This window comes from Marmota flaviventris, chromosome 2 (genome assembly GCF_047511675.1).
Source record: "Marmota flaviventris isolate mMarFla1 chromosome 2, mMarFla1.hap1, whole genome shotgun sequence".
Classification (NCBI taxonomy): Eukaryota; Metazoa; Chordata; class Mammalia; order Rodentia; family Sciuridae; genus Marmota; species Marmota flaviventris.
The window spans coordinates 154,821,357-154,846,634 of record NC_092499.1 but is presented as its reverse complement, the minus strand read 5'-3'; the positions used below and the strand labels follow the sequence as shown (position 1 = coordinate 154,846,634).

General features: G+C 43.2%; 1 protein-coding gene across 1 annotated transcript in view; it reads left to right on the top strand.

Moving 5' to 3' along the window:
- Syndig1 (synapse differentiation inducing 1) overlaps nt 1-25,278 on the top strand; it is a 191,577-nt gene that overhangs the window by 99,957 nt on the left and 66,342 nt on the right. The window contains exon 3 of the mRNA XM_027921317.2: nt 17,646-17,783. Coding sequence (XP_027777118.1) covers nt 17,646-17,783 — 138 coding nt within the window. The remainder of the gene's footprint in view (nt 1-17,645; nt 17,784-25,278) is intronic.

Here is a 25,278-nt window from a genome sequence, read left to right as displayed (position 1 = left end):
TATACATGTTATTTCAAGTGTATGTATATATATATATATGTATTATTTCAAAGTATATATATGTACCTATTATTTCAAAGTATGTATATATTACATACATTTCAAAATAACTTGTGCATATGTACATGTGTACATATATACATATATATTATATGAGGTCATTGTTAATGCAATTTAATATTATTTCTGTAGTCTTCAAGTTGTAACTAAAAATACAACCTAAATATATGCTTTGCTTTTAATGAAACAGAACATTTCAGAACACTGAAGGAAAAAAGTCAATTAATGATTTGAAAATGGCTGATATCTGTTTATCTAGAACACGGCAGCCCATTTCTTGATAAATACAGAGGTTTACTATAATTGGATTTTTCACAGAGGCAACTGTTTGTTTAGAAAATACTCTAATTCTTACAAACAAGGGAGCCCACAGAGCCATAAGTACATCCTGCTTGTGGGGCAGTGACCCATAGGTCAGAGTGGAGGGAAGATACTGGGCAGGTAGCTTCTGGAAGCTCCTGGACATAGGACTCTCCCACTCCCATGTGGTGGGCAGTTAGTTGGCTTTTCTCCTTGCTTCAGAGATAGAAGATGTGCATTTGAACAATACAGGGCTGATGACACTGGCCAGTACTTGGTATTTTGAGAGGGTGGAGAGATCCCTGCTGCTCAGGTGAGCAACTTACACTTTGCCCATTTGGGAGGAAGACCAGTGTGGTCCTCATGAAAGCCAGAGGCTGGTACCTGAGGTAAAGGGCTGGTTTGGGCAGGATACAGGTGGTGGATAGGGGTAGAAATGGCCACTGTTCTCTTAAAGACACTGTGGTGTTCATCTGCCTCCATCCCACAGCCACTGGAATAATCCTAGCACTTCGTAGGAGCTCAGAGACTATTTGTTGAATGGATGGATAGTTGGATGTCAGCTTCCTCCAAGTTTGCCTTTGTTCCCCAAAGGGTTGACATGCCACCGGGCTCCTCCTCCTTGCAGCTCAACTCTCTTCCCTTTGTCAGCCTGAGGTTTTACTCATTTTTCTGCTGTGAGTTTCCTCCTGCTCCTAGTGGTATTCTGCTCAGCTTCCAGGGCTGGGCACCCTGTGACAGCATCACTGCAACATTAGTAAGCTGTCCTCTGCCAAATTCTCCCCAGAGCCATTTGCTCTATGGGCCCCTGGCAGTGGGCACTAGTTCTGTGAGAAGTTGACTCTGACTCTGCAGGGTTCCCCATTCCAGGAAAGGAAGCTGAAGCCCACTTTTGTTTGTTTGGCTCAAGCACATCTCTTTGAAGTGTTTGACATGCTTTTTTGCTGTGGGTAGGTGTGTGATACCAAAGGCTACTAAGTAACTTCCCTGTGAAACATGAAAAGGACAAAGTAGATGAAATACCAAATTGCAATGCTAAATGAATTATTCATATGTCATAAAAAGGGGAACTTGATACCTTTTTTTCTTTTTTCCAGTAATGCTCACAGTATTTCCATTAAAGCACAATCAAAAAAAAAAAAGAAAGAAAGAAAGAAAAAGAAAAAAAAAATATCCAATGCTCTATCTCCAAAAGAAAAGAATTCAATTTGAAGTATAATTTTTCCTGCTAAAAGGAACACTTGTAAGGGATTTTTTTTTTGCCTTTTTATTTTTGAGATCATTTTGGACTTACAGAAAGCTCAAGAATAATACAGATAATTCCTATATTCTTATCCCCAATTTCCCTCAATCTTAAGAGTTGACCATACTTACTTTATCATTCTATTGATATTTTTTTCCTGAGATATTTGCACGTAAGTTATAGGCCTAATGTTCTTAAGTGAACCATATATATTTTCTCAAAAGTAACTCAATTATAAAATTCTGGAAATCAGTATTGTTACAATACTGTCATCTAATCTATAGACCGTATTCAAATTTTTGCATTTCTTTCAATATTGTCCTTTAGCAAAAGGAAAACAAATTCAGTCCAGGATCCCACTGCAAATCCCACATTGCATTTTATTGTCCTGTCTTTTTGTCTTCTTTAATCTGGAAAAGTCCCTCTATCTTTCCTTGTCCTTTATGACCTCAACTATTTGCAGAATACAGATCAGTTTACATTATAGGCCAGCTGTCAACTTTGGTTTGTCTGATGATTTATTGTGATTGGATTCAGGTTACTGCATTTTGGACAGAAACATCACTGTGTCCTTCTAGGGCATCCAGTCAGGAAACCTATGGCATCTCTTTGCCCCATTGCTGGTGAGGGTATCTCTGATCACTTGTTTTGTTGTCTTCCCGGTTTCTCACTGGCCACTTGACAATGTTGCTTTGTCTTGTGGGGAGGTACGGTGAGACTACGTAAAAATCCTGGTTTTCATTAGTCATTCACTGACAAATAAATAATGAATTCATTTGACAATGTCTTACTCATACTTCCTTCTATGTTTATTAGTAGGCATTCTGCAATGAGGAAGAGTTTTACCTTCTGCATTTATTTTCTTGCTCATTTATTACTTTATTTCAGGTCAGACCATCAATTCTTATTCATTCAAGGGGTTACTGTTAGTATTTAGTGTGTATTTATTTTAATGCTCACCTTGTTCTAGATTGGATAGCAGGAACTCCTTCAAGTTGTCTTCTGGGTACTTTGGATGAAGGACATCAATCTTAATCACCTTTTATGGTCATTTTATGATCCAACAAGCTGTTCTAGGTACATCTTGTAATTACCAACCCCAATCCTAAAATCAGTCATTTATCTAAGGAGCCCTGGTTGGTTTCATTGGAGAATGGTATTTAGAAAGCAAGATCTGGGGGCTAGGTGTGCTCAGTGCTACTTGGGTCATGCTTTCTCAGCATATTGAGCAGAGAAATGTATGTATATCACATAAGCATGTCTATGTAACAATATGCATATACACATATAGTCACGCACCACTTAGCAACAGGGATATAGCCTGAGAAATGTGCCATTTGGTGACTTTTGTCATTGTACAAACATCACTGAGTGGATATACATAGTCAAAGATGGCTATATTGTCGTGAGGTGATAAAATCTTAGGGCACCAACATTGTATATGTGGTCCATAATTGATTGGAATGTCATGTGACATATAATAGATATTTTCTTATATCTGTGTAGATATGATTTGTATTTATCCATATTCTCTTACAATACAATCAGTTCATGTTGATATCTCTCATTGTGTTTTACATTGAATTGCATTCCACTCTAGTGTGTATCCATTTATTTAACCACCAATCTTTGAATGAAGTTGTTTCCAATATTCGACAGTTACCTTAATGCTGCAATGAATAATCTTGTGCATGTGCGTTTTTATATTCTTGGAAGTGAAACTTCAGTATGCATTCCTAGAACTGGGATTGCTGAACTCTTTCCCCTGAAATTCTGTAGTTTTGTTATACATTGACAATTTTGCTTCCTGAAGTTTGCTCTAATTGAGAATCATCCCATTTCTATGCATTCTAATAATATAATTGGATGTAATTTTTAATTTTTGACAAATTAACAGGTGAAAATTTATATATGAATGTAGTTTTAATTCCCTAAGAAAAAATGAGGTCAGGCATCATTTCTACCCTGACATGAATTTTAGTGTTCCAGTGCCAACCCTGCACCTGCAGGACTGGGAAGTGAGGCAGTCTATAATGACAAGAAGGCTAGTCTAAAAGTAGATATCCTAGTTCCAACTTTACCTTTAAGCCAACCCAAATCCAGGGTGCTAAAGCTATTTTGGACTTTACATCCGAAAACAGGAACAGGATGGATTATGTGCTGAGGTCTCCAGATGAACATAACATAAACCAGGAATATGAAAATCCAAAATGGACAATCATTGCCTCAGGCAATATAGATGTAGCTCTTATGTGCATAGAATCACCGATGTGAATAACACAGATTTTAAGCAGAGATACATATTTAATAACTGTATCGACAGTTACTGACAAGTCAGCATTCAGTTGTGAAACCAACCCCTCTGAGTTGGTCATAAAAGTCTGTATCCCTCTTTATTTTTCAATCCCTTAGGTTGATATGGGATATACTCTGATTTTCTGAAGCAGTGTAAAGTGGCTAGCACCCAGAATGGACTGTGGAAGTCCCACCTCATGCTGTCTGTGCTCCATCTCATTCTCTGCAGCCCTGTGTGTGCTGTACTCATGGCCATTCCAGGGCCTTTGCACATGCTGCACACTCTGCACACTGATCCTGTACTGAGCCAGGGGCCAATAAACAAGAGTCTTCATTTCTTCGCAGAAGTCCACCGTATGCTGTAGTTTGGATGTTGATGTTCCCTAAAGGCCCGTGTGTTAAAGGCATAATCCCCAAAGTGGCACCTATTGGGAGGTTATAGAACCTTAAGAGGTGGGGCCTGGTAGGTGACCCATAACTACTGGGAGCATGCTCTTGAAGGGGAGAATGAGATCCTGGTGCCTCTCTCTCTTCCCTTCTCCTCTCCTCCCCTCCCTCTCCTCTTTTCTCTCCCCCCCCCCATTCTCCTCTCTCTCTGGCCTGTGATGTTAATTCTGCCATGCACTCCTGCCATCGTGTGCTCCCTCTCCACAGTCCCAAAGCAATGGGGCCAACAAATTATTGACTGAAATCTCTGAATCTGTGAGCAAAAATAAAACTTCACTCTTTATAAAAAGTTAATTTTTCAAGTGTTTTGCTACAGTGACAGCTGACTAATGGAGCGTACTATGCAATTATATCTGTATAAAATATATAATATATGGCCAATGTACTGATCTTTTGCTATGCCTTGGCCATTTTTTTAGGGGGGTAGGTACCAGAGATTGAACTCAGGGGCACTCAACCACTGAGCCACATCCGCAGCTCTATTTTATATTTTATTTAGAGACAGGGTCTCACTGAGTTGCTTAGCAACTTGAATTTGCTGAGGCTGGCTTTGTACTTGTGATCCTCCTTCCTTGGCCTCCTGAGTCACTGGGATGACAGGAGTACACCACCCAGCCTGGCTATGCCTTGGCCATTTTTATCTGAATCATGTAGTTTTCCTTTACACCAAGTCTTAGAAGCTTGATACCAACTCTGCCTTTGAAGCTATATCATGTGTATTCTCTGCACTCACTCGCTTGGTGGTGGTGATGGGGTTTCTCATTCTGCTCTTGTGTTCATCCTCTCATGTCCTCTCAAATATCCCCTGAGTGTGATGTCTTGTTCCACATAGGAATTAGCCCTAATTGAAGTTTCAGGGGTATCCAGCACCCCCAGTTCCTCCGCTGGTTCTGGAGCAGGTGTTTTCAGAACCCCCCCCCCCATGCCCTCTTGAGGGTTACTGTTGAAGTTAAACCCCCTATGCCTGACTTCTGTCTACCTCAGGGCTCCCTGAGGCCCTGATATCTGCCCTGCAAAACATGGGAGAACCTCTGCCTTTGGAAAGGACTACTGGTGGAGGCAGTTTATTCCAGTGGGATCACTCCAGGGACATACCTTCTACTCTCTTCCTGAGGACCCCAGCAGGAGCAGGCTTCAAGGGCCTGTGGTGACGGCTGACTTGGCAATCCCCTCTTTGGCTGTGTTCCTTGCCTGGGCCCCCTTCTCTTTCAACCACATTTCCTGAGTGGACCTTTGTTTTAGTCCACTTTCTGTTGCTAATAACACCATACCACAGTGTTATGGTTTTTGTTTAGAGGTGAAATAATTGGATTGTGACAGTTGTGACCTAGTCAGTCCAACCTGAATTGAATGGACTGACGGGGTGGTAACTCTAGGCAAGTGGGACATGGCTGGAGGAGGTGGGTCTAGGGGTGTGCCCTGAAGGGTGCATTTCCCTGAGGCCCCTTCCCCTTTCTCTCTTCTCCTCTTCTTCTTCTTCTTCTTCTTTTCTCTCTCTCTCTCTCTCTCTCTCTCTCTCTCTCTCTCTCTCTCTCTCTCTCCTTCCTGGTTGCCATGAATGGAGCGGTGCTCCTCCACCATTCCCTTCTTCCATGATGTTCTGCCTCACCTTGGGCCCAGAGCAATGGACTCAACCCACCATGGACTAAACCAAAATTGTGAACCAAAACAAACTTTCCCTCCTCTGAGTTGTTCTTGTCAGATAGTTTGGTCACAGCAACAAAAAGGTGACTAACATACACAGACTGGATCAATTTTAATGAAAAGAGATACTTTGGCTCGTGGTTCTGGAGGTACAAGATTGAGGGACCCCATCTGACAGTGGTGCTCGTTTTTTTATTTTTATTTTTTAGTACTGGGGTTTGAACTCAGGAGCATTCAATCGGGGAGCCACATCCCCAGCCCTATTTTGTATTTTACTTAGAGACAGGGTGGGTTTCACTGAGTTGCTTAGCAACTCTCTTTCACTGAGGCTGGCTTTGAACTCTTGATCCTCCTTCCTCAGCCTCCTGAGCTGCTTGGATGACAATGGTACTCTTACTGGCAGAGTCCCAGGCAGCTCAGATCAGCACACAGAGCATGTGGGTCTCTTCTGGTCACTCTGTCTCTTATAAAGTCACCAGGATTCAATAGGGCTGCACCCTAATGACCTTATCTAATCCTAATTGCCTCCCTAAAGCCTCATTCTAAATGCAATTGTGGCATTAAATTTTCACCCTCTTCCTACCATTAACATATGACTTTGGGGGTTAAGTTTCTGACACATGTATTCTAGAGACCCATCCAAACACAGCGACCTCCCAAGAAAGCAATTGCACCTGAATTCTTTACCCAAGATCTGCTTCTAGGGGAATCCAAACTAAGATGGATCCCAAGAAAACATTTGCTGAAGTTGCCCTCCCAGGATACCTGAACACTGAGAGCTAGGGAAGAATGTAACCTGATCAGTGAAGTTGTAGAAGTGTCCATTAGAGCAGGGAGCTGAAACTCCGGTCCTCAGTTCTTGTGTTTAAGTGAAAGTAAAGTAAAAGCAAAGTAAGACTCAAGCAGACAGAACTCTCAATAGAGAGTGGGTCATCTCTGAGCAGAGAAAGACAAAGTAAAAATGCTGCTTCCAAATTTATTACTGTTTGACGTTTGTCGGGAGAACTGGGTTCTACCTTCTGCACTCTTTGCCAGTCAAGTAGTTAACTCTTTCCCATGGGCAGTGGAGATTTTGACCTGAGTTGGTCCTTTCTGGAACTGTCATGTTGGCCATCCTATTCATGGTGGCTTCATCTACAAGTCAATCCTGTGTTAATGCGGGTACTGAGGTCAGTGCCTGGTTAGAAGTTACCTTAGTGCACATACGCTACTAAAGAAACCTCCCTTCCAAGACACCTATGGCCATAACTCCTAGTTTTACCTTGACCTCAGATGGCCCTGTCAGGAGTTAGTTCATTCATCTTTCTTTCTTGATACATTTCCCCAAATGGCTCCTCAGTTAGCTCCTTTTGTTCCTATTTGCTTACTCTCAAGGTCTGGTACCAATACTTTTCTACAGGTTATCAGCTACAAGTTATTTACTCAGCTGCCTTGGCAATAATTTTTTAAAAAATTAACTTAAAGTAAACCCATAACTTTGCTATGCCTTCCACTGCTCCTTACCAACTACTACCTAACAGAAGAAGCTTCTTATATGTTATGGTTTGGATGTGAGGTATCCCTCAAAAGCTGTGTAAGACAATACGAGTAGGTTCAGAGGAGAAATTATTGGGTTGTGAGAGTCTTAACCTAATCAGTGAATTGATCCTGCTGGGGTTAATTGAGTAGTAGGGTGTGGCTGGAGGAGGTGGGAATTGGGGCATGGCTTTGGGTAAATATTTGTATCTGGCCAATGGAATCTCTTTCACTGCTTCATGATCATCCTGTGAGCTGTTTTCCTCTGCCACCCTCCCCTGCCATGATGTTCAGCCTCACCTTGAACCCAGAGGAATGCAGTCAGCTTTCTATGGACTAAGAACCTCTGAAACCATGAGCCCTCAAAAAAACTCTTCCTCCTCTACAATTGTGCTGGTTGCCTCCTTGTGAAAAAGCTGACTAAAACATGATCCTACTCTAACCATTGGATTCCATATCTATAACTAAGTACTTACATGAATGGAGGAATATTAAGTAATAGTCTTCTAATAAAGTTTTTTGTCTTATCACACGAGACCTTCAGAAAGACACACCAGGAACACCAACAGGGGTGAATCTTAGTGAATTTTGCTTTCTTTGGCTGCTGCTTACAGAACATTGTGGACCCTGGAGGCCACAACCATGCTCAGATCTAATTAGACACTTCTTAGGTGACAGATTGGTTTGCATTTTACCCTGGACAAATAACATTAGCAGAAATTTCTCTCTTGACAGTTGTTCTTCATGCATAAACACCTGTTCCTCCCCAGAGCACTGAAACTATCCCCATAGAAACTTTGAGGAGCATCCCCAGCCTCACTCAGTGACTTTTAAAGGAAATTTGGTGAGGGGTAGGTATAGAAAAATAGGTAGAAATGACATTAGTTTGATGATCTCAAGATGGTTTCCAGAGGTCTGTTCATTATTGGATCAATGGTTAGTGCTGGAAGGACCCTAAATTATAGATCCCTCAAGAAAGCATATCTCTCTTTGCTCAATCTATTAGCTGGAAAGTTAATTAACAAGGCACAGGTAGATTTATAGATTTCCCAGAAATTTGGGAGTAACAGACCTGCAAGGGAGACTGGCTTGGGGAGTGACAGGCCTGGAAAAGCCTGCAGGACTGCTGAATTAAAATCCCATTCTCGTATCCTTGTCTGTCTTCTTTTTACCTTTGTTGTTGTTGTTGTTCCCCCTCCACTATCTCAGATATAGGGGCTTTTCCCCAGAGTTTGTTTTCTCGGATAATTTTAGCCAGCTTTTGTGTGTGACCAGAAGACATACAAGGAAAATGTAAGTGACACACAGATTCAGAAAGTATTTCGACACATAGTTTCAGAAGTTCAGTCCATGGTTGATCAACTCCATAGTTCTGGGACTTGAAGTGAGGCAAAACATGGTGGCAGGGGGCTGGAGTTGTGGCTCAGTGGTAGAGCCTGGCATGTGTGAGGCCCTGGGTTCGATTCTCAGCACCACAAATAAATAAATAAATAAATAAATAAAATTTAAAAAAATATAAACCCCAAATGCACGCCTCTGGTGACCAACCTCCTCCAGCCACATCCTACCTGCCTACAGTCACCACCCAGTTAATTCATGTCTATGGAACAATCTACTCATTAGATTATGACTCCTATAATCTAATCATTTTACCCCTGAAAGTTCTTTTTTTAATTAGTTGCTCAAGACAATACAATGATCTTGACATATCATACATTTGATTCAATAGGGTATGAATTCTCATTTTTCCATGTGTACAAATTGCAGGATCACAATGGTTATACAGCCATGTGTATACATACAGCAATCCTAGTGTCAGTTGTATTCTGCTGCCCTCCCCTATCCCTCCTCCCCTCCCATCACTATTCTCTACCCATTCTACTGTGACACTTATCTCTCTCTCTCTCTCTCTTTTTTTCTTCCCTTTCCCCTCACACCATCGTACATGTATTTTGTGAACCCATGAGGGTCTCCTTTCGTCTTCCGTGCAGTTCCCCTTCTCCCTCCCATTCCCTCCCACCTCTTTCCTCTGAAAGTTCTTGCATTGTCTCACACATAGCTTTTGAGAGACCCTTACATCTTAACCATAGCTAGGACCTAATGCCTGCCTTAAAGAGCTGAATGATTCTAAAAGGGAATTAAAATCTCATACTAATCATGTGGACTGATCATGAGAGTAGAGTCTTTGAGGGGTTATGGTAGGAGCTAGTTTCTGAAGCACCCATGACCAAGGAGAAAAACTCCTCAAAGGAGAACAATAAAATTTGAAGACATAGAACAAGAAATATTTTTTGCTTTTAGCTTTGGTGAGCCCCAAAGCTGTGTCTGCTGAGCAAGCTTTGTTTTGCTTTTACACAGCAAACAAACACACTCTGTGCATTTATTTCATAAAGAATCTGTTAGTAAGTAACAATCAGATATTTACAGTCATGAATTCTGTCCCTAGAATCAAATTGGAAACCTCCAAAGAGAAGGACAGAGTTGGGCATGAGCACAGGGAGGGGTTCCTGTGCTGTGTCTGCTGCAGCACCATCCCACTGCAGACAGTGAGAGCTTCCTCTCAGTCCTTCTAGGATGTGCAAGATGCTTGTGTTTTATTTGATTTCCCTTCTGAATTAGTGTTATCTTTTCCTATATCTTCAAAAAAATTCCATATTTTAGGCTCTTAATCAGATTAGTGTCTTCTAAAAATACAGTACCTCCTTCCTCAGGGAATAAAAAATCATTTAGGGAATATTGGACTAGATGTTACCAGGAGGGGGAAATTGTGTACTTCTGGGTGATGCATTAACTCACTCATTTTCAAATTTTGTTATTTATTTTTAGCTGAATGTCATTTGTTTTGTAAGTTTTCCTGATAACCCAAAATATAGGGAAACAGCTGGTTGAGACCAGGCAGGGTGGGGCACGTGGAACTGTCCACACCCAACCCCAATCCCACTCCCACCATTGCCACGTATCACTTTACAGAGACCCAGGCTCTGAGACCACAATGGGAAATCATTGTATTTACTACTTGAAGTCCCTGTCATTAACTGACACTTGTCACCTGTATTATGATGGACTATTCCTCCATTGAGCAAATGGAAATTAATTGATGGCTGAGGGTATTTTCCCACTTTTAGGAGCGGGGAAAGTGCATAGAATATGATACTGAGCAAAATTGAACATGATATATATATATATATATATATATATATATATATATATATATATATATATATATATATAGTGTTTCTATGAGTTAAATTATCTGATTAATAGAGACTTGATTAACAAAGAATAACTTAATTCCCAGATTTCAGGAATTAGAATAGAATGTTAAATACATCTGACATTGTGCTAACACTATAACAAGTCATCTTCCCAGGATGATTCAGAGCTCTAGTTTGGGGGCAATGGTGGTTGAACATTTCTGGGGAGAATCAGGTTGTTTCCACCTTGGGCTCTTTGGATGTGTGATGGGGACAGCTGATCACAGAGTACGTTCCTCTCATGGCTGGGGCCAAAGCCAGGTCTGGCTTTTGATCTGTTTTGCTTCTTGTCATGACAGATTCCTGGGTTCTGCATTTGCAGATTCCTCATTGGTCTGAGGGTATAGATGGAAAAGAATAGCAGACATGAACTTGGAATTGTTTCTAGAATGTTCCCTACTCATATAATAGAGAATAGTAATTTCCTGAGTCCTAAAGACTCCCTAATCATACCTCAGGCCTGAGCTGGCTGTTGGCCTTCATAGTTCCAGGCTCAGGACACCTGCCCATTCCCTTTCTCCTTCTCAACCTCCCCTCCCTCTTACACACAGAGATTTTTCTGGGAATCCCTGTGTCTTCAACTCTTTTGAGAAAGCCCTGGAGCTCTTCTCAGCTTCTTCCCCCATTTTACAACTGACCTATCCAAATGCCAACAGCTGCATTTGACAGAAACACTTTTTTTAGGGGGGGGGACACTGGGAATTGAACTCAGGTGTGCTTTACCACTGTGCTACATCCCCAGCCATTATTATTATTATTATTTTAAATTTTGAAAATAGATCTAAGTTTCTTAGGGCCACACTAAGTTGCTGAGACTGACTTTGAACTTGAGATGCTTCTGCATCAATTTCTTGAGTTACTGGGGTTACAGATGTGTGCCACAATGCATGGCTCCAGACACACTTTTTAAAGGAGGCAGCTTTAAGGCTGAGAGGTTTTGTTGGTCCACTTTTGCTTCTATCTCACCAGCATATGATATATATTCTATCTACAGTAAAATTACTACAGACTAGAAGAAGCTAAAAGCATATGCCTAAGATAATTAGTGAATTTTTAGGGCAATTATTTTCAGATACTAATAGTGGCTTCCCAGTATTCCGTGTTATTGAACCTTACATATTTCTGAACCATACATATATCACACATAATAGAGCTTCAGGAGATGTATGTGGGATTTTTTGCTTTTTCTTTTTGCAGAACTGAGGATCAATTGAACCCAGGGGTGCTCTATCACTGAGCTATACCTCCAGCCATTTTTATTTTATTTTGAGACAGGATCTTGCTAAGTCCCTGAGACTGACTTTGAACTTGCAATCCTCCTGCCTCAACCTCCAGAGGTGCTGGAATTACAAGCATATGCCACCAACCCTCAGCAATGTCTGTAGTTTTTAATGTAATTCAGTTTCAAGTAAAGCAGAGATCAATGGGCTTCAAAATATGTGAAATCCTGATGCAGGGAAGATAATCTGATGGGGTGTAGTAAAAATTGAATTTTCTGCAGCTAGGCTGTCATGGAGAACCCCTAAGTAGATACAAGTGGACACCTAGGACCCAACTCAATGGTCAAGTCAGGGAAGATGATTTCAGCTCCAGCCCTGCAAGATCCTCATGGCTCCTAACCCAGGTATCAGCCTGTCCTGTATGATTCACTGGGGTTATTTCCTTCCATGCTGGTGGAGCTCTTGTGTGGAGGCATCAAAGGCAGCACGCCCACACTTCCACACTCCTCTGATGTGGACAGAGCATGTCTCTCCCCTCCAAGAACATCAGGGTGCCATTAATAAACAGGGAAGGCACAGAGAGCTGCTTGCCCTTGCCTATTTCCTTGCTGCAGTTTAGCATTGATTCTGTTCATCAGCTGCTCTAGAGCCACCCTAGGTAAGGCAGCCTTGAACCTGGCCAAGTCATCATTCTTACCACCCCTCCAAACCCAGTGGTCTCACCTGGGTGAATGGTGAGGATGTATGTTCTGGAGAACATAGGAGGGCATTTCAGGGTAGGGTACGAGCAGGCGCAGGTCAAGCAAGAGGACTAAATGCAGCATATTTATGAGCAATGATAAATCCCACATATCCTTTGGCCACCCCAGTGTATTTTGCCCAGATTCTGAGAGTTTTGCCACTTTGGTTGTTGTTTTTCATGTTTGGTAAGACAACAGGTGAATCCTTATTTTTTTTCTAATGCATTATAACTATATTATATTATAATTATATTACAGTGGGGTTCATTTTAATATATTCATCAGATTTGATCCAATTTGATCCTTAGAATTTCCTCTTTTTTCTCCCCTCCTCCCTTCTTCTGCTCTATTGGTCTTCCTTCTATTTATTTATTTATTTTTAATTGGTACATTATAGTTATATTTAAAATTGGAAATGGATTGTGATATATTCATACATGCACATAACATAATTTAGTCTTCATTTATTCAGCAAAAGTGCATTGGATCCTCTCATGTGCTGGTTAATTTTCTAGGTGCTTAAGATACAGCTGCAAACAAAGTAGGCACAGATCTCTCCCCTCCGGGTGCTTAGAATAAGGGAGTTGAGAAAGTCAGTACTACTGAGATGGAGAGGAGAAACCCCAAGCAAGTAAAAAAATAGAGGCGTTATGGAGACAGAGACAATCTCTTCAGCATCCAGGGAAAGCTCTGTTGAGAAATAACAGTTGGAGCAAAAGCCCCTCCTGAGGTGAGGAGGCTAGCCATGTGTGTTTGTGGGGGAAGTGTTTCAGACCAAGGGACAGCAAGTGCAAAGTCTCTGAGGCAGGCATGAGCACACCTGGCATGTTGGAGGAACAACAGAGGGTTCTTGTACGTAAAAGAGAATACACTCGAGTTCATCAGGATCAGATCCCCTAAGACAACACAGTTCACTAGAACTTTCTGAAATGCTGAAAATATTCAAGTGCCTTCTGATATGCTGGTCATTAGACCCCTGTGGCTCTTGGCCACTTGACTGTGTAGTGAAACTGAGGAACTAGCTGTTAGTCATATTTTAAGTTTAAATAGCTCCATGTGGCCAGTGGCTGCTTTGCTCAATACAGATGCAGACATTGTAAGCCCCCTCCTCTAGGATCACACAGTGATATCACACTGCCGGGATGAGTAAAGCACAGAGAGCCAGGGGAGTAAGGGAGACAGTCAGAAGCCCAGAGGCTGTTGATGAGAGCTTCAGGGAGACCAGGTGACACTGCTGAGTCCAACTTGGTTGCCCTGAAACTGTTCTCATAACTCTTGCGCATGGTGCTTCCCTGAATGTGGAACCTTGTGATGTGCAAAACCCTTGGCATTGTGCCTGATGTTAGGATTATTTTATTAAAATAGTCTAGTAAGGAGACTCCCAGAGGACTGAGAGCCATCATCTCTCTAAATGGAGGTGATGTGAATAGGCAGAGAATTAAGGGCAGCAGCCCAACCAGCAGGGCACCAGCTCTGGAGCCCAGGATCTTGCTTTGGTCTGCCTGTCTCTGCTTCTTCCAAAGGTTTAACTCAAAATGGTGTGTGTGTGTGGGGGGGGTGGGCTTCCACATGAACCATAGTCTCTGAAATGCTTTCCATCTGTCTTTCAGTGGTTCCAATTCAATGACCCATAAAGGAGATTTTTTTTAAGTCAGCTGCTGTGCATGATGAGATTTCTTGGTGTTAGTTGTACGCATTTCCTCTGATTGGTTGTTGGTATCTACACAACATCTCCCACCTGGCTTTGTCTCCCATTCTCCCTGTTTTGTGGTATGATGCCCACACCCACTGTACCCATGGATCACCTGCCAATGAAAGAATAAAGGAATAAAAGAGCCAGGATGATTTTGGGTGCTCTATTATTTTTCTGAGTCTTGAAAATCTATTTTAATCAACCTTTATTAATAATTTTGGTGTCATGAACCACAACTTTGCAATCTGAATGCATGCTTTCTTTATGCTTCTGAGTAAGTATCTGTGAAGATTTAATGGCAGAGCCCTGAAACCTATTTCTTTGCTTCTTGGGAAGGGTGATGTAATTCTCAGTTTCCAACACCAGAGTCAGTGCTTACATCAGGCCCATGTGCTGAGGCGCAGAGTCCCAGAGCCCTGTCTATGTGATGGGGAAAACCTCACGATACCACTGTGGCCATTGGCTACCAGGAAACAAACCAATCAAAAGGTGAAGTTTCAGGGGCAACAGGAAGGAACATGTAGGAGCAATTGAGGTAAAGTAGGTTTATGTGTGTAAACCATCTGTTTCCAAAGATGGCACTCAGGACCTGTCAGGTAACAGGGATCAGAGAGTCAGACAGCCACGAGCTGGGTGGTGCTGTCATTTGGCAAGAATTTCAGTCTCTCCAATAGCTCTGTCCTTAGTAAAATGGACATGACAATAAAAATTGTGATCATTTCCAGAGTTGCTGTGAGAAAGCAGTGAGCTCAAGTGTGTAAAACTCTTTGTAAATTAAAAAAAAAATCCCCCAAACTAAAAATTTAAACAAATATGCAAAGATGGATATATTTATAGATGCAAAGATTTCCATCTGCACTGTCACCACCCATGATGTGAAGCTCATGAAGGTCAAAGTCTGATTTGAGGGCTGGAAGTGGCTGTTCCTGCAGCCTGATTGTCTGCCCTCTGAATCTGATCTGTGGATAGAGGTGAGTTTGTCACAGACTAGTCCTTTTAAACACCAGTGGTCCCCTGACACCCTGAAGTCGCTTGTTTTCAGGGGGAGATCTGGAAAGCATTGAGGTGACAGGGCTATTTGTGTGTGAAGAGGCACAGCCGTGGATACATTCCAATTCAGTGCTGCTCGTTCTTCATTCTGATGGACGATTCCGACTTTCCAGTGGGCTGGGAATCGTTCATCTCCACCTGGACCGTCCACGGCCCTCGCATCTCCTCACATGAATTATGCATTCCTGTGGGCTGTTTCGTTTTCCATCTCTGATAGCCATAATGATGGTAATTTTCATTTCCCTTTACTGTTCTGAAGACCATATGGGAGATGGTGTGCATAGTAAAAAGAATAGAAATTTCACAGACAAGGCTCCTGTGGATGGGATGCAATACAGTCCCAGACATGTTGACAGGACAGTGTACCAGATGGCAGTGACTCACACCCGGGCAGAGAGTGAACAGTGATCTGCAGGATGGAAGCTTGGCCAGGAGCTGGTCTTGTGGCCTCTGGCAGATCACATCCCTTGTTTTTGGAATGATGCTTCAGATCCCCTGACCTGTGTGTGGTGGGGTGGACAGACTCTGTGTGTTCACCAGTGTCCATCCTAGTACCACCTGGAGAAGTCCTTGCTTATTATCTGAATGAACTCATGGATATTTATGAGCCTATTTTCTCTCTTTTGACTCGAGAAAAGCAAAAGCCTAACAGGGAGTCCCTATTATCTCACCTCAGCACCACTGCTTTCTGAACAGGAATTAGAGACTCTGACTGGCAGGTTTATGTGCATTTAACTTGCAGAAATAAGGAAGAACACCATTATCACCTGTGAACCTCCTCAGTGTCTGTGACTAGAATATCTGTGGAGAGGATTCAGGGGGCCCAGGGCAAGTGGGGAGGCAGGCTGGTGTTCACTTGGATGTCCCCTCATAGCCTAATTACCACCATGGCTTCCTGAGCATCTCTACCCTGCAGCCAGTTCCTCTGCCAACCACTAGCAAAGGGAGTTAGGAAGTTAACCTCAAGATGAAATGTACCATTTTTTTTTTTTTTTTTAGGAAATGACGTCTGGAGAAAGCTATGATTCCATCTTTATATAAAATAAACAGGTGGAAAAGAGTGACCCTGATATTTTGATGAGTCAGAGTGAAGAGGACATGTTTTGATGAGGCAAAACAAAACAAATAAATAAATAAATCACAATAGGAGGCCAGCCAGGGGTAAAAGAAGGTAGAAAACAAAGATGGCCTCCACAGAGACACCTAGGGTAAGAGAGATTTGCAGGGCATCTGGTACTGAGTACCCAGGGAACACTGATGAGCCCCTTTGGGGAGATTTGGGCAGTGATTCTCATTGCTGGCTAAAGTTGAGAATCATTTAAGCTTCTTTTAAAAAATTTCTAAGCCCAGCCAGTCGCCCATCCCCCCCTAATTCAGAACTCTGGGGACATTCTCGGTCAGGCCTGGACTGAGCCCTACCTATAAATGGTCCCTGTTACAGAAAGACTAGTATCTAAAGGTAGCTTCTTCCAAAGCAGCCGTTATTTTCTTAGGATGGAGCTTAGAGGTGAACATGAGAACCCCCTATGTCCTGACTCGATTCAGAGTCAAAGGAAACTGGAAGGGGAGATTTATAAGATCATGTTCTCCTTTTATACATACTTGTCCTGCAATGTCCTGTAAACTAGCAAGAAGTCTTAAAAAAAAAAAAAAAAAAAAAAAAACACAAGAGGAAAGCCTTCTGAAAGTCCCTAATGCCATCCTCTGATAGTTTCCATGTTCACCCTCACTGTCCTGGCACTAAGATCCCAAAGATCTTTGAAAATAGGTGCTCCTATTAGAGTCCTAATAATCACAATATAGGTAGAAAACATCCTAAGTTGAAACTATGTTCAATACTTTCATATATCCATCATTGATTCAAAATTCGTAAGTTAAGTCATCCAAAATTGGGGACCATCTGTGCTGAAATTGGTTTCTCTAGGATTTTAACTACTGTTGAACTACCCAAGAATCCTGTGTTGGGATTCCTGCTCTTGGTCAGAGTTCCTCAGTAGAGGCATCATTGTTTTGAGGCTATGTGTTTCTAGGCAATCATGGTGACACTAATGAGATAAGCAACAGCAGCTGCAGGAGCAGCTGCAGTGAGCCTGCTTCAGCCAGGAGTGGTACCCACATTGTGGGGCAGCCCGACGATGATTACTTTACTAATCTTCTCTCCTATTCGGCCTGTTTTCTCTGCAGAGTGACTACTCAAGTGACACAGAGAGTGAGGACAACTTCCTCATGATGCCCCCACGTGACCATTTGGGGCTCAGCGTCTTCTCCATGCTCTGCTGCTTCTGGCCTTTGGGCATCGCCGCCTTCTACTTGTCCCATGAGGTAAGGCCTCTGTCAATCATTTGCATCCAGTGCATGATGGTGTTAACGTTAGACACACCCAGGCCAGGAAGAGGAGAGCGAGCCAAGGAAGCCTGTTCATCTCCTGCAAAAAGGGGGTCAGCATTTGAGCAACTGGAGAACAAGTTCGGAAAATCTGGGGAAGCTCATGGGGAGCTGAGCAGAATCCTTTAGGTTGCTTCATCTCTCAGTATGACAGGGCTCTGTCCTTGCCAGGATGGGACTGCCTTCAAGAGGAAGCCTGTATGGCAGAAGCACATGACTACTTGGTAGAGAGCAGATGGCCTTTGGGAACTTGACTTTCACTTAGGCCTTGAGTTCACAAAGGCAGACCCAACCCCAGGACTGGGAAGCATAGTGCTCAGATAAGTACATCACAGAGAACACGGAACTCTGTGAGAAAGGTGAAAATGTGAGTTTTGCTTTCCTTGTTAAAGACTCATTTATATAAAGCAGATTCTGGTTCCACTGTAGGTCGTGTGTACCAATCCCATTGAATGCTGTGCTAGTGGAAATGGCACATGTCAGTGTGCAATTGTGTCCTCCCTCCCTCCCTCCAGGGGAAACTCATGAAGGTACCAGTTCCCAGCCCTTTTTCATTACACAACACCCTCTTGGTTGTCCCCACGTGAAACCCAGATTTTGAAAGACTTTTCCAGCAGAGGAAGATTGTTCATTCAGAAGTCATCTCTATCCATCCAAGAAAGACACTTAGATTATCAATTAAAATGTGAGATTATAGTGTCACCAGAACCTGTAACCATTACCCAACCAAAACTGGTCAAAAGGCAGCATCATTGTCAGCCTAACAGTGCTCACAGGGTGTACTTGGGCAGGTGGAAAATCCCTGGGGGCACTTGGGGAATCCTCCTGTGCATCCTATGAGTCTGGGAGTGAAGCTGCAAATGGCTGACTCTGGCAGGTCCTTTGCTCAAAATATTTTTTTTTTTACTTGGCTTGAAATTGCTTCCCTGGCTGAGTCAAGCAGTTGCTTCTTGCTGGCTTTGGTATTGATGGAATTTGTTTTACTGGTGAGCAAAGAAAAAAATTGTGTGGTTTTCTTCTTCCCACTTGTATGTCTGGAGTGGTGAAAGTCAAGGATGATCACAAATTGTCTGTGGCCCTCCTGAGAGGAAGTGCCTCTTAGGGACATGAGAGGCAGAAAAATTACTTCTATCTTGGGGTCCCTGCTCTGTGTAGCTCTGTGCTCCTGGTTCTGGAGGAAAATAGAGAGAAGATGGGGAATCCTGTTATGCTGGCCCATCTTTGGCCTGGAGGGTCAGTCTAGGCTTCTCTTCTGTGAACTGATTCCACGAATGTCATAGAACCCTCTCTCCAGCAGCACAAGCACAGAGAAAGTCAGTCTCCTGGGCCTTGCAGAGCCTGGACAGGGTGGGTGGAGACAGGCCCAGGGGCTTAACTCTGAAGTGAGGATGTAGCACTGCATCCACAGTGGATTGGGGCATACAGGAATCTGAACAAAGATAGTAGTGGATGGATGGATGGATGGACACTCACACTGGACAGAGCCTGTCCCTGCTGTCTATGCTGGATCCAAAGCCTGGGTTAGGCAAATAAGCAATATCAGTCTCACCAAAAACTGGGAGATAAGGACAAAGAAGTGAAGAAACCTGTCTACTGACTGCATGGGGCACTGTGGGCTTTACCACTGAGCAGAACTCTATCCAAAGTCTCCTTTCTACATCATCCCTGAGTGGGAAAGGACGGGGAACACCACCTTTCAGCTGCTAGGACAAGCCCTCTATACCCCTACCAACAGGAATATCTTCAATGCAGGAGCTCTGTTTTGTTTACTAAATTTTGGAATCATATTGATACTTTTATCTTATGTTCTACTGGGAGAGGTGTTCTATTCCCAGAGATGAGAGAAGAAGTCCCTATAGATCAGCCAGAAGGGTGACAAGTGGTTGTGAACCCTGGTAGGTGGCAGGGGCCACAGGGAGACATTGCCTGTGCATCGACAGGAGAGGCTAGACATTTGTCAAAAACAACACACTAATGACCTCATATCATGTGAGGTCTCTGCTGCTCCCTGATGCCAGGGTTGAAATCCACCACTCTGGAGCACAGCAACCTGTGGACAGCATCTTTGTCCACGAGGTTGTAATTATACTACGAATCAAGACTACAGTTGCAGAGACTGGTGTTTGGATTCTGTTTCTCAGAAAGTTTTATTCTTAACAAGATAATAGCTTCTTAGGCTTGGATCTGATGATTCATGATGTTTATTTAATAAAATCCCCTTCAATGGTCAAGGGGATTTTTATTATTTGTTTAAGCAGCAGATATGAAGTACAGTTGCTGTACACAGTTTTGATCATATTTTTTGGAGGGGAACCTCAAGTATTTTTGCAGAGGTGAGGGGTTGCTTGCAATGTTAGAGGATGGAATGGTAATCCCCCAGCCCAGAACCCTCCAGCCTTCCTTTTCCAAGTTGCTTGGAGAATGGATTCTCTTCAGTGCAACTACCACAACTAAGAGTACCAGCATTTCCCTAAAGAAATCTCTATAATTGAGTTCCCTCCCCAGGACCTATGAATGTCCCTTCCAATTAGGAGCTCCCATGCTGAGACCCCTTCCTCTTTACAATGTGCAGCTGTGTTGTGCTGGACTGTGTTGTCATTCTGGGCAGCCACTGACCCCTGCACACAGAGCCTCAGCCTGGCCATGAAGCTGCTGTGTATTCCATTTATCCCTCTGCAGCCCAAACTGCAGGCACAAAATCTCCATCAGGCCATTTGAGGGGAGCAGGCAGCTGCCAAGGGAAGAGTGTGTGGCACGAAATAGAACAGACACACTCTGAGAATCATTGCATTAAATTAAATCAGTGCTTGCTGAGGCAAGGCCAGCTAAGAGTTCTAAACCCAGGAACTGGAGGGAGGAGAAGCCCCCTGCAACCCTGAGTTGTAGGATCTGGATGGGGAGCAACAGCAGTGCAAAGCACATGCTCCAAAACCAGAACTCCCCAAGGCCACGGTGCTATTCGCAGGAAATCTTTGACATCCAAGTGTGATATTTTTGGTTGTTTTTCCCCCCCTTTATCACAGATCCTATCTCAGTGTTCTTACTGACAATTACGGCTGTGTCTGCTTATTGTCAAAATAGCTATTCAGTGAAGTCAAAGAACCATGCAAGGCCATTCCGGGAAAACATAACGAAACAACAAATCATGGTGGTTTGATTAAATCGGTCAGTGGTGAAAAGAATTAATGGCATCTCTGGGTTTACTTATCTGAGATATTTTTGATACTGCCCTCCTCTAGCTAAGTCCTGGTCAACAGGCAATTCCATCATGCCTCAATTTCCTGATCTATAACATGGTCTTGAAATAATTCCCACAGCCTGGAATTGGCTGAGAGCTGAAAAAGTGAAAATCCCCAGGAGGTGTCAGGGAAGGAGCTGATTCCGAAAGTTTGATAGTATCCTGCTGGAAACTGGATTGTCCATGCCCTGTGGATCCATTGGCAAATGGGTGACTGGAAGGAGACAGATTTCAGAAATTATAAAAAGGAGTTTATAAAGTAGGAGCAACAGTAGTAATTGAAGTTTCATAAGGAGCATAACATTGCTGAGCACTATGTGCCAGAGACCGCATTAAAAGCAGTGCGCTCTTGCTTCTCGGGTGTGTTCACAGTCCTGCAGCTCCTAGTCCTGTGTGCTCCTCAGCCTCTGCACACTTGTTATCCCCTCAGACCTGCTCCAACCGTCTGTGAGGCAGGGCCCAGGAATCTACATTTAAACAAACGCTCCAGATAATTCTAGTATTGCTCAAGTTTGGGTAATGCTCTCATACCCACACAACCTTATGGGAGATGTGTGACACAGGCACTTGCAATCAGGAATTGTGGGCACTGCTGTAATATTACCCAGATGAGTGTTGATATCGGAGCTCAGTGAGGTATAGTGACATACCTAAGGTATGGTTAGCAGTGGCCTGGGCTTCCAGGAAGCAGTTGGTTCAGCCCTGAGTCATGACAAAGGACTCAGTATGGATACCAAATGGGAACCAACAAATGGAGTGTATGTTGCCTACCACTTCATTTCTCCCCAACACTATTCACTGCTTGATCCAGCCCCTGATGCAAGCAAGTTCTGTAAGCCAGTTTACAGTGAAGAAGGTGTGGATGTGTGCAGTTTGGGTGGTGTGAATCCATTTAGGAATTGATGTTTCTGAATGATGCTCAGAGAGAAAACAAATCCCACAATTTCCTGAATGACTGTATGACTGTTGTAAGCTAGTTAATGCCTACACTTTATCTTGTTTAATCTCTGCAATGAGTCTGAAATGTGAAAAAAAAACTATTTAAGTGGAAAAAAGTTTCAAGGATAAATAACTTGTAGAAAACACAGAGGTATCAGTTGTGGGTAAAAAAAAAAAAGTAGAAATATTTCTAACCTTTGAAGCCACATTTTCTGCAGTATAACTTTGGCATTTACCTGTTTGCAAATAAAAATAGAACCACCGGACTTGCTCTTAAATCCAGTGTCCCCAAGCCCTACTTGAAAATTGTGGCAGCAGAGGAAGGGCAGCCCTATAGAAACACAGTTGGGTGTTTGCCCTCATGGCCCTTCTCTCAATCCCACGGGACAGTAGAAGCCAGAGACGGAAGCTGGACACCCTCTGACCGGGAGGACTCAGGTCTGGAACCAGCACTAACAGGACATGTGCTGAGCCTGCCTGCAGCGTCTTCTGTACTCAGCATTTATTATGTCTTGATTTAATTTCATTTCATAAAATGTTTCTTTCTTTTACTAACTGCAACATTATAACAATAATTAAATGAGAAAGGGTATTCAGAACCAGATTATGAATTTTATGAATAGCACCAGCAAAGGGAATTGGGTAAATGAGGGGGAAAAAAGGAATCTCTTTATGGTACTGAAATCTAGATGAACCAGAGTTCAGTGGAACTGTAACCGTGTTCTTTGAAATCCCTTCATGCAACCCGTATTTACTGAACACTTACGACGTGTCAGACCTTGCTCTGAATGTCTGGGATGCAGCAGTAGGCAAAACAGGCACAACACCCCTTTACGCAACTCACATTCTAGTGAAGTCAGGCAGCAATAAATAAAAGCACAATTATAGAAGTTCCAATAGTGCTAAATTTCAGGGAGAAAGATAATGTTGGAAATAGTTGTGGGGAATAAAATTTTAAGTAGGTGGTCATGGAAGGACCTATTGAGAGCATGATATTTCATGATAAAGCTGTAGGCTCCGTCCATGAGGACGGAGAAAAAGTCTTCCTGGCAGAGAGACAGTCAGTGCAAAGGCCCTGAGGTGTGAACATACCTGCTGCATATGAGGGATTACATGGGTGACCATTGGGTATAGAAATAATAAACGAGGAGAGAGAGAGAACAAGGTAGAGCGAGATGGAGCTAGACCCCAGGACTCTTGATCTGTGTCAAAGAGCTGTGCTTTCTCTTTGGGATAAGAAGCCACTGAAGTGTTTGGGCAGAAGTGAAACACCATCTGGCTACACTCTCTCAGGGGAACTGGTGGAAGTTCAGGGCAGCTGGTGGAGGTTCAGGGCAGCAGCAAAGACCTCATGCTGGAGACATTGCCATAATCCAGGAAGAGGTCTGGACCATGGTCATTGCCAGGAATTTATTGTCTTGAAGTAATTGCCTCTGGGTTTGAGCTGTGGTATGAGAAAGGTAGAGGGGGATGGATCTATGGGAAGGTGGGGTTTTCAGCAGCAGGAAGTGCATTGGAGCTCAGCTCACACTTTATCAAGACCACTTGCCTGTTGGCATTGAGTGGCAGTGTGGAGTAGTGGCTGGATGTGTTTGGTCATTTAAGGTTCAAGGGAGGCATGAAGCAAGTTGGATATGCATGTTTGAAGTTCAAGGGGAAAGTCTGAGCTGAGTATATGAATATAAGAAGAGCTGAGCACTACCAGAAACAGCATTGAGGAGGATGGTAGGAGCATTAAGGACCCACTGGCATGAAGGAAGGGACAACCCCATGGAGTGGGCTCCAGAGAGAGCTGAGAACAGCAGGCATCATGGCGGGTAGGGCAATGGGGGTGACCTATGGGTGTTGGGGACATCTCAATTCTTGATCCAGGTGCTGGCTGCACACTTGTGGAAACTTGTGGAGTTTTACACCTATGGGTTGCGCACTTTTCTGTAAGTGTGCTATATACTTTGATTAGAAAGCTTTAAAAACATGGAAAGAAAGCAGTTGAGTTTGGCACACTTTTTCTTTTGAAAAGTTTTGCTGTAAATAGAGAGATCATGTCAAGAGCTGGGTTTTTAAGTGGAAGAAATTATAGCACAGTTGTAGGGGATGAAAATGATCCAAGAGAGAGGGGAATATTGAAGCTGTGGGACAGGGGTTTGTGGGAAAGGATCCCTGGAGAGATGTTGTGGAGCAGGGGAGCAGGAATAAGCAGTGGAATTGACATCTTCTCTGTAGCTCCTCAGTTCATCCCAAGCCACAGGAGAGGAAGGAGCTGTGGGGTAGATGTGCCTGGGAACAGAGGAATGGGAAAGCCCTCCTCCAGAGGTCCTGGCTCCTGAGCAAGAAGGATGCTTGGGTGAGGGAGAAGGAGGAGCTGGGCTGGGAACTGGCCCAGGGAGTGTGCAGAAGGATTGAGAAGAATAGAGCTGGGGGCACGTGGTGGAAGCCAAGGTGCTCTGGCAACAAGGCTGGTGCTGTCTGCACACTTCTTCCAGCTTCATCCTTAGGAGCAGCTACAAGTGCAGCTGCCATTAGGCAGAGGGGGATTCACCAGGGTCTTCAAAGACCACGGAGCAAGAGAGGCAAGTACTGCCTGGAATAGCAAAGGAGTGGCTTTAAGGAATCTCCTCGGAGTCAGAGGGAATTAGGAAGGGAAGAGATAATGTGAGAGCAGCTGGGGAGAGGGCAGTGAAGAGCTCCCATGTGGTATCACTCCCTTCTCCTTCGTTTCTAAATTGAGAATAATTGTATTTTTTTTTTTTACTTTTGATTGGTGCACCACAATTATACATAATATTGGAATTCATTATGCCATAATGTACATAATTTGATCAGGCTCATTCCCCAGCACCTTCTTTTACCCTCTCCATCCCTCCCCCTGGTCCACTTGCTCTGCTCTACTAATTGCGCTTCTATTATTATTGTTTCAGTTAGTGCATATGATTATATATAAGTGAGATTCATTGTGGTGTATTCATATATGGATGTAGAATAATTTGGTGGGTTTCTTTCCCCGTTTTTCCCTCATGCCCTCTACTCTTCCTTCTCTCTCAATTTCCTTCCTCTAGTCTCTTGGTCTTATTTCTATTTTTATGGGATCCCTTTTTTTATCCCTTCCCTGACTTCCAGCTTCCACATATGAGAGAAAATACTCAACCCTTGACTTTCAGGGTCTCATTCACTTCTCAAAATAGCAGATCAGATCAGGATACAGGCAAGAGAAGTCAAGCACCAGGGCCCAGGACCCTGGCCCCCAGCTTCATTGCC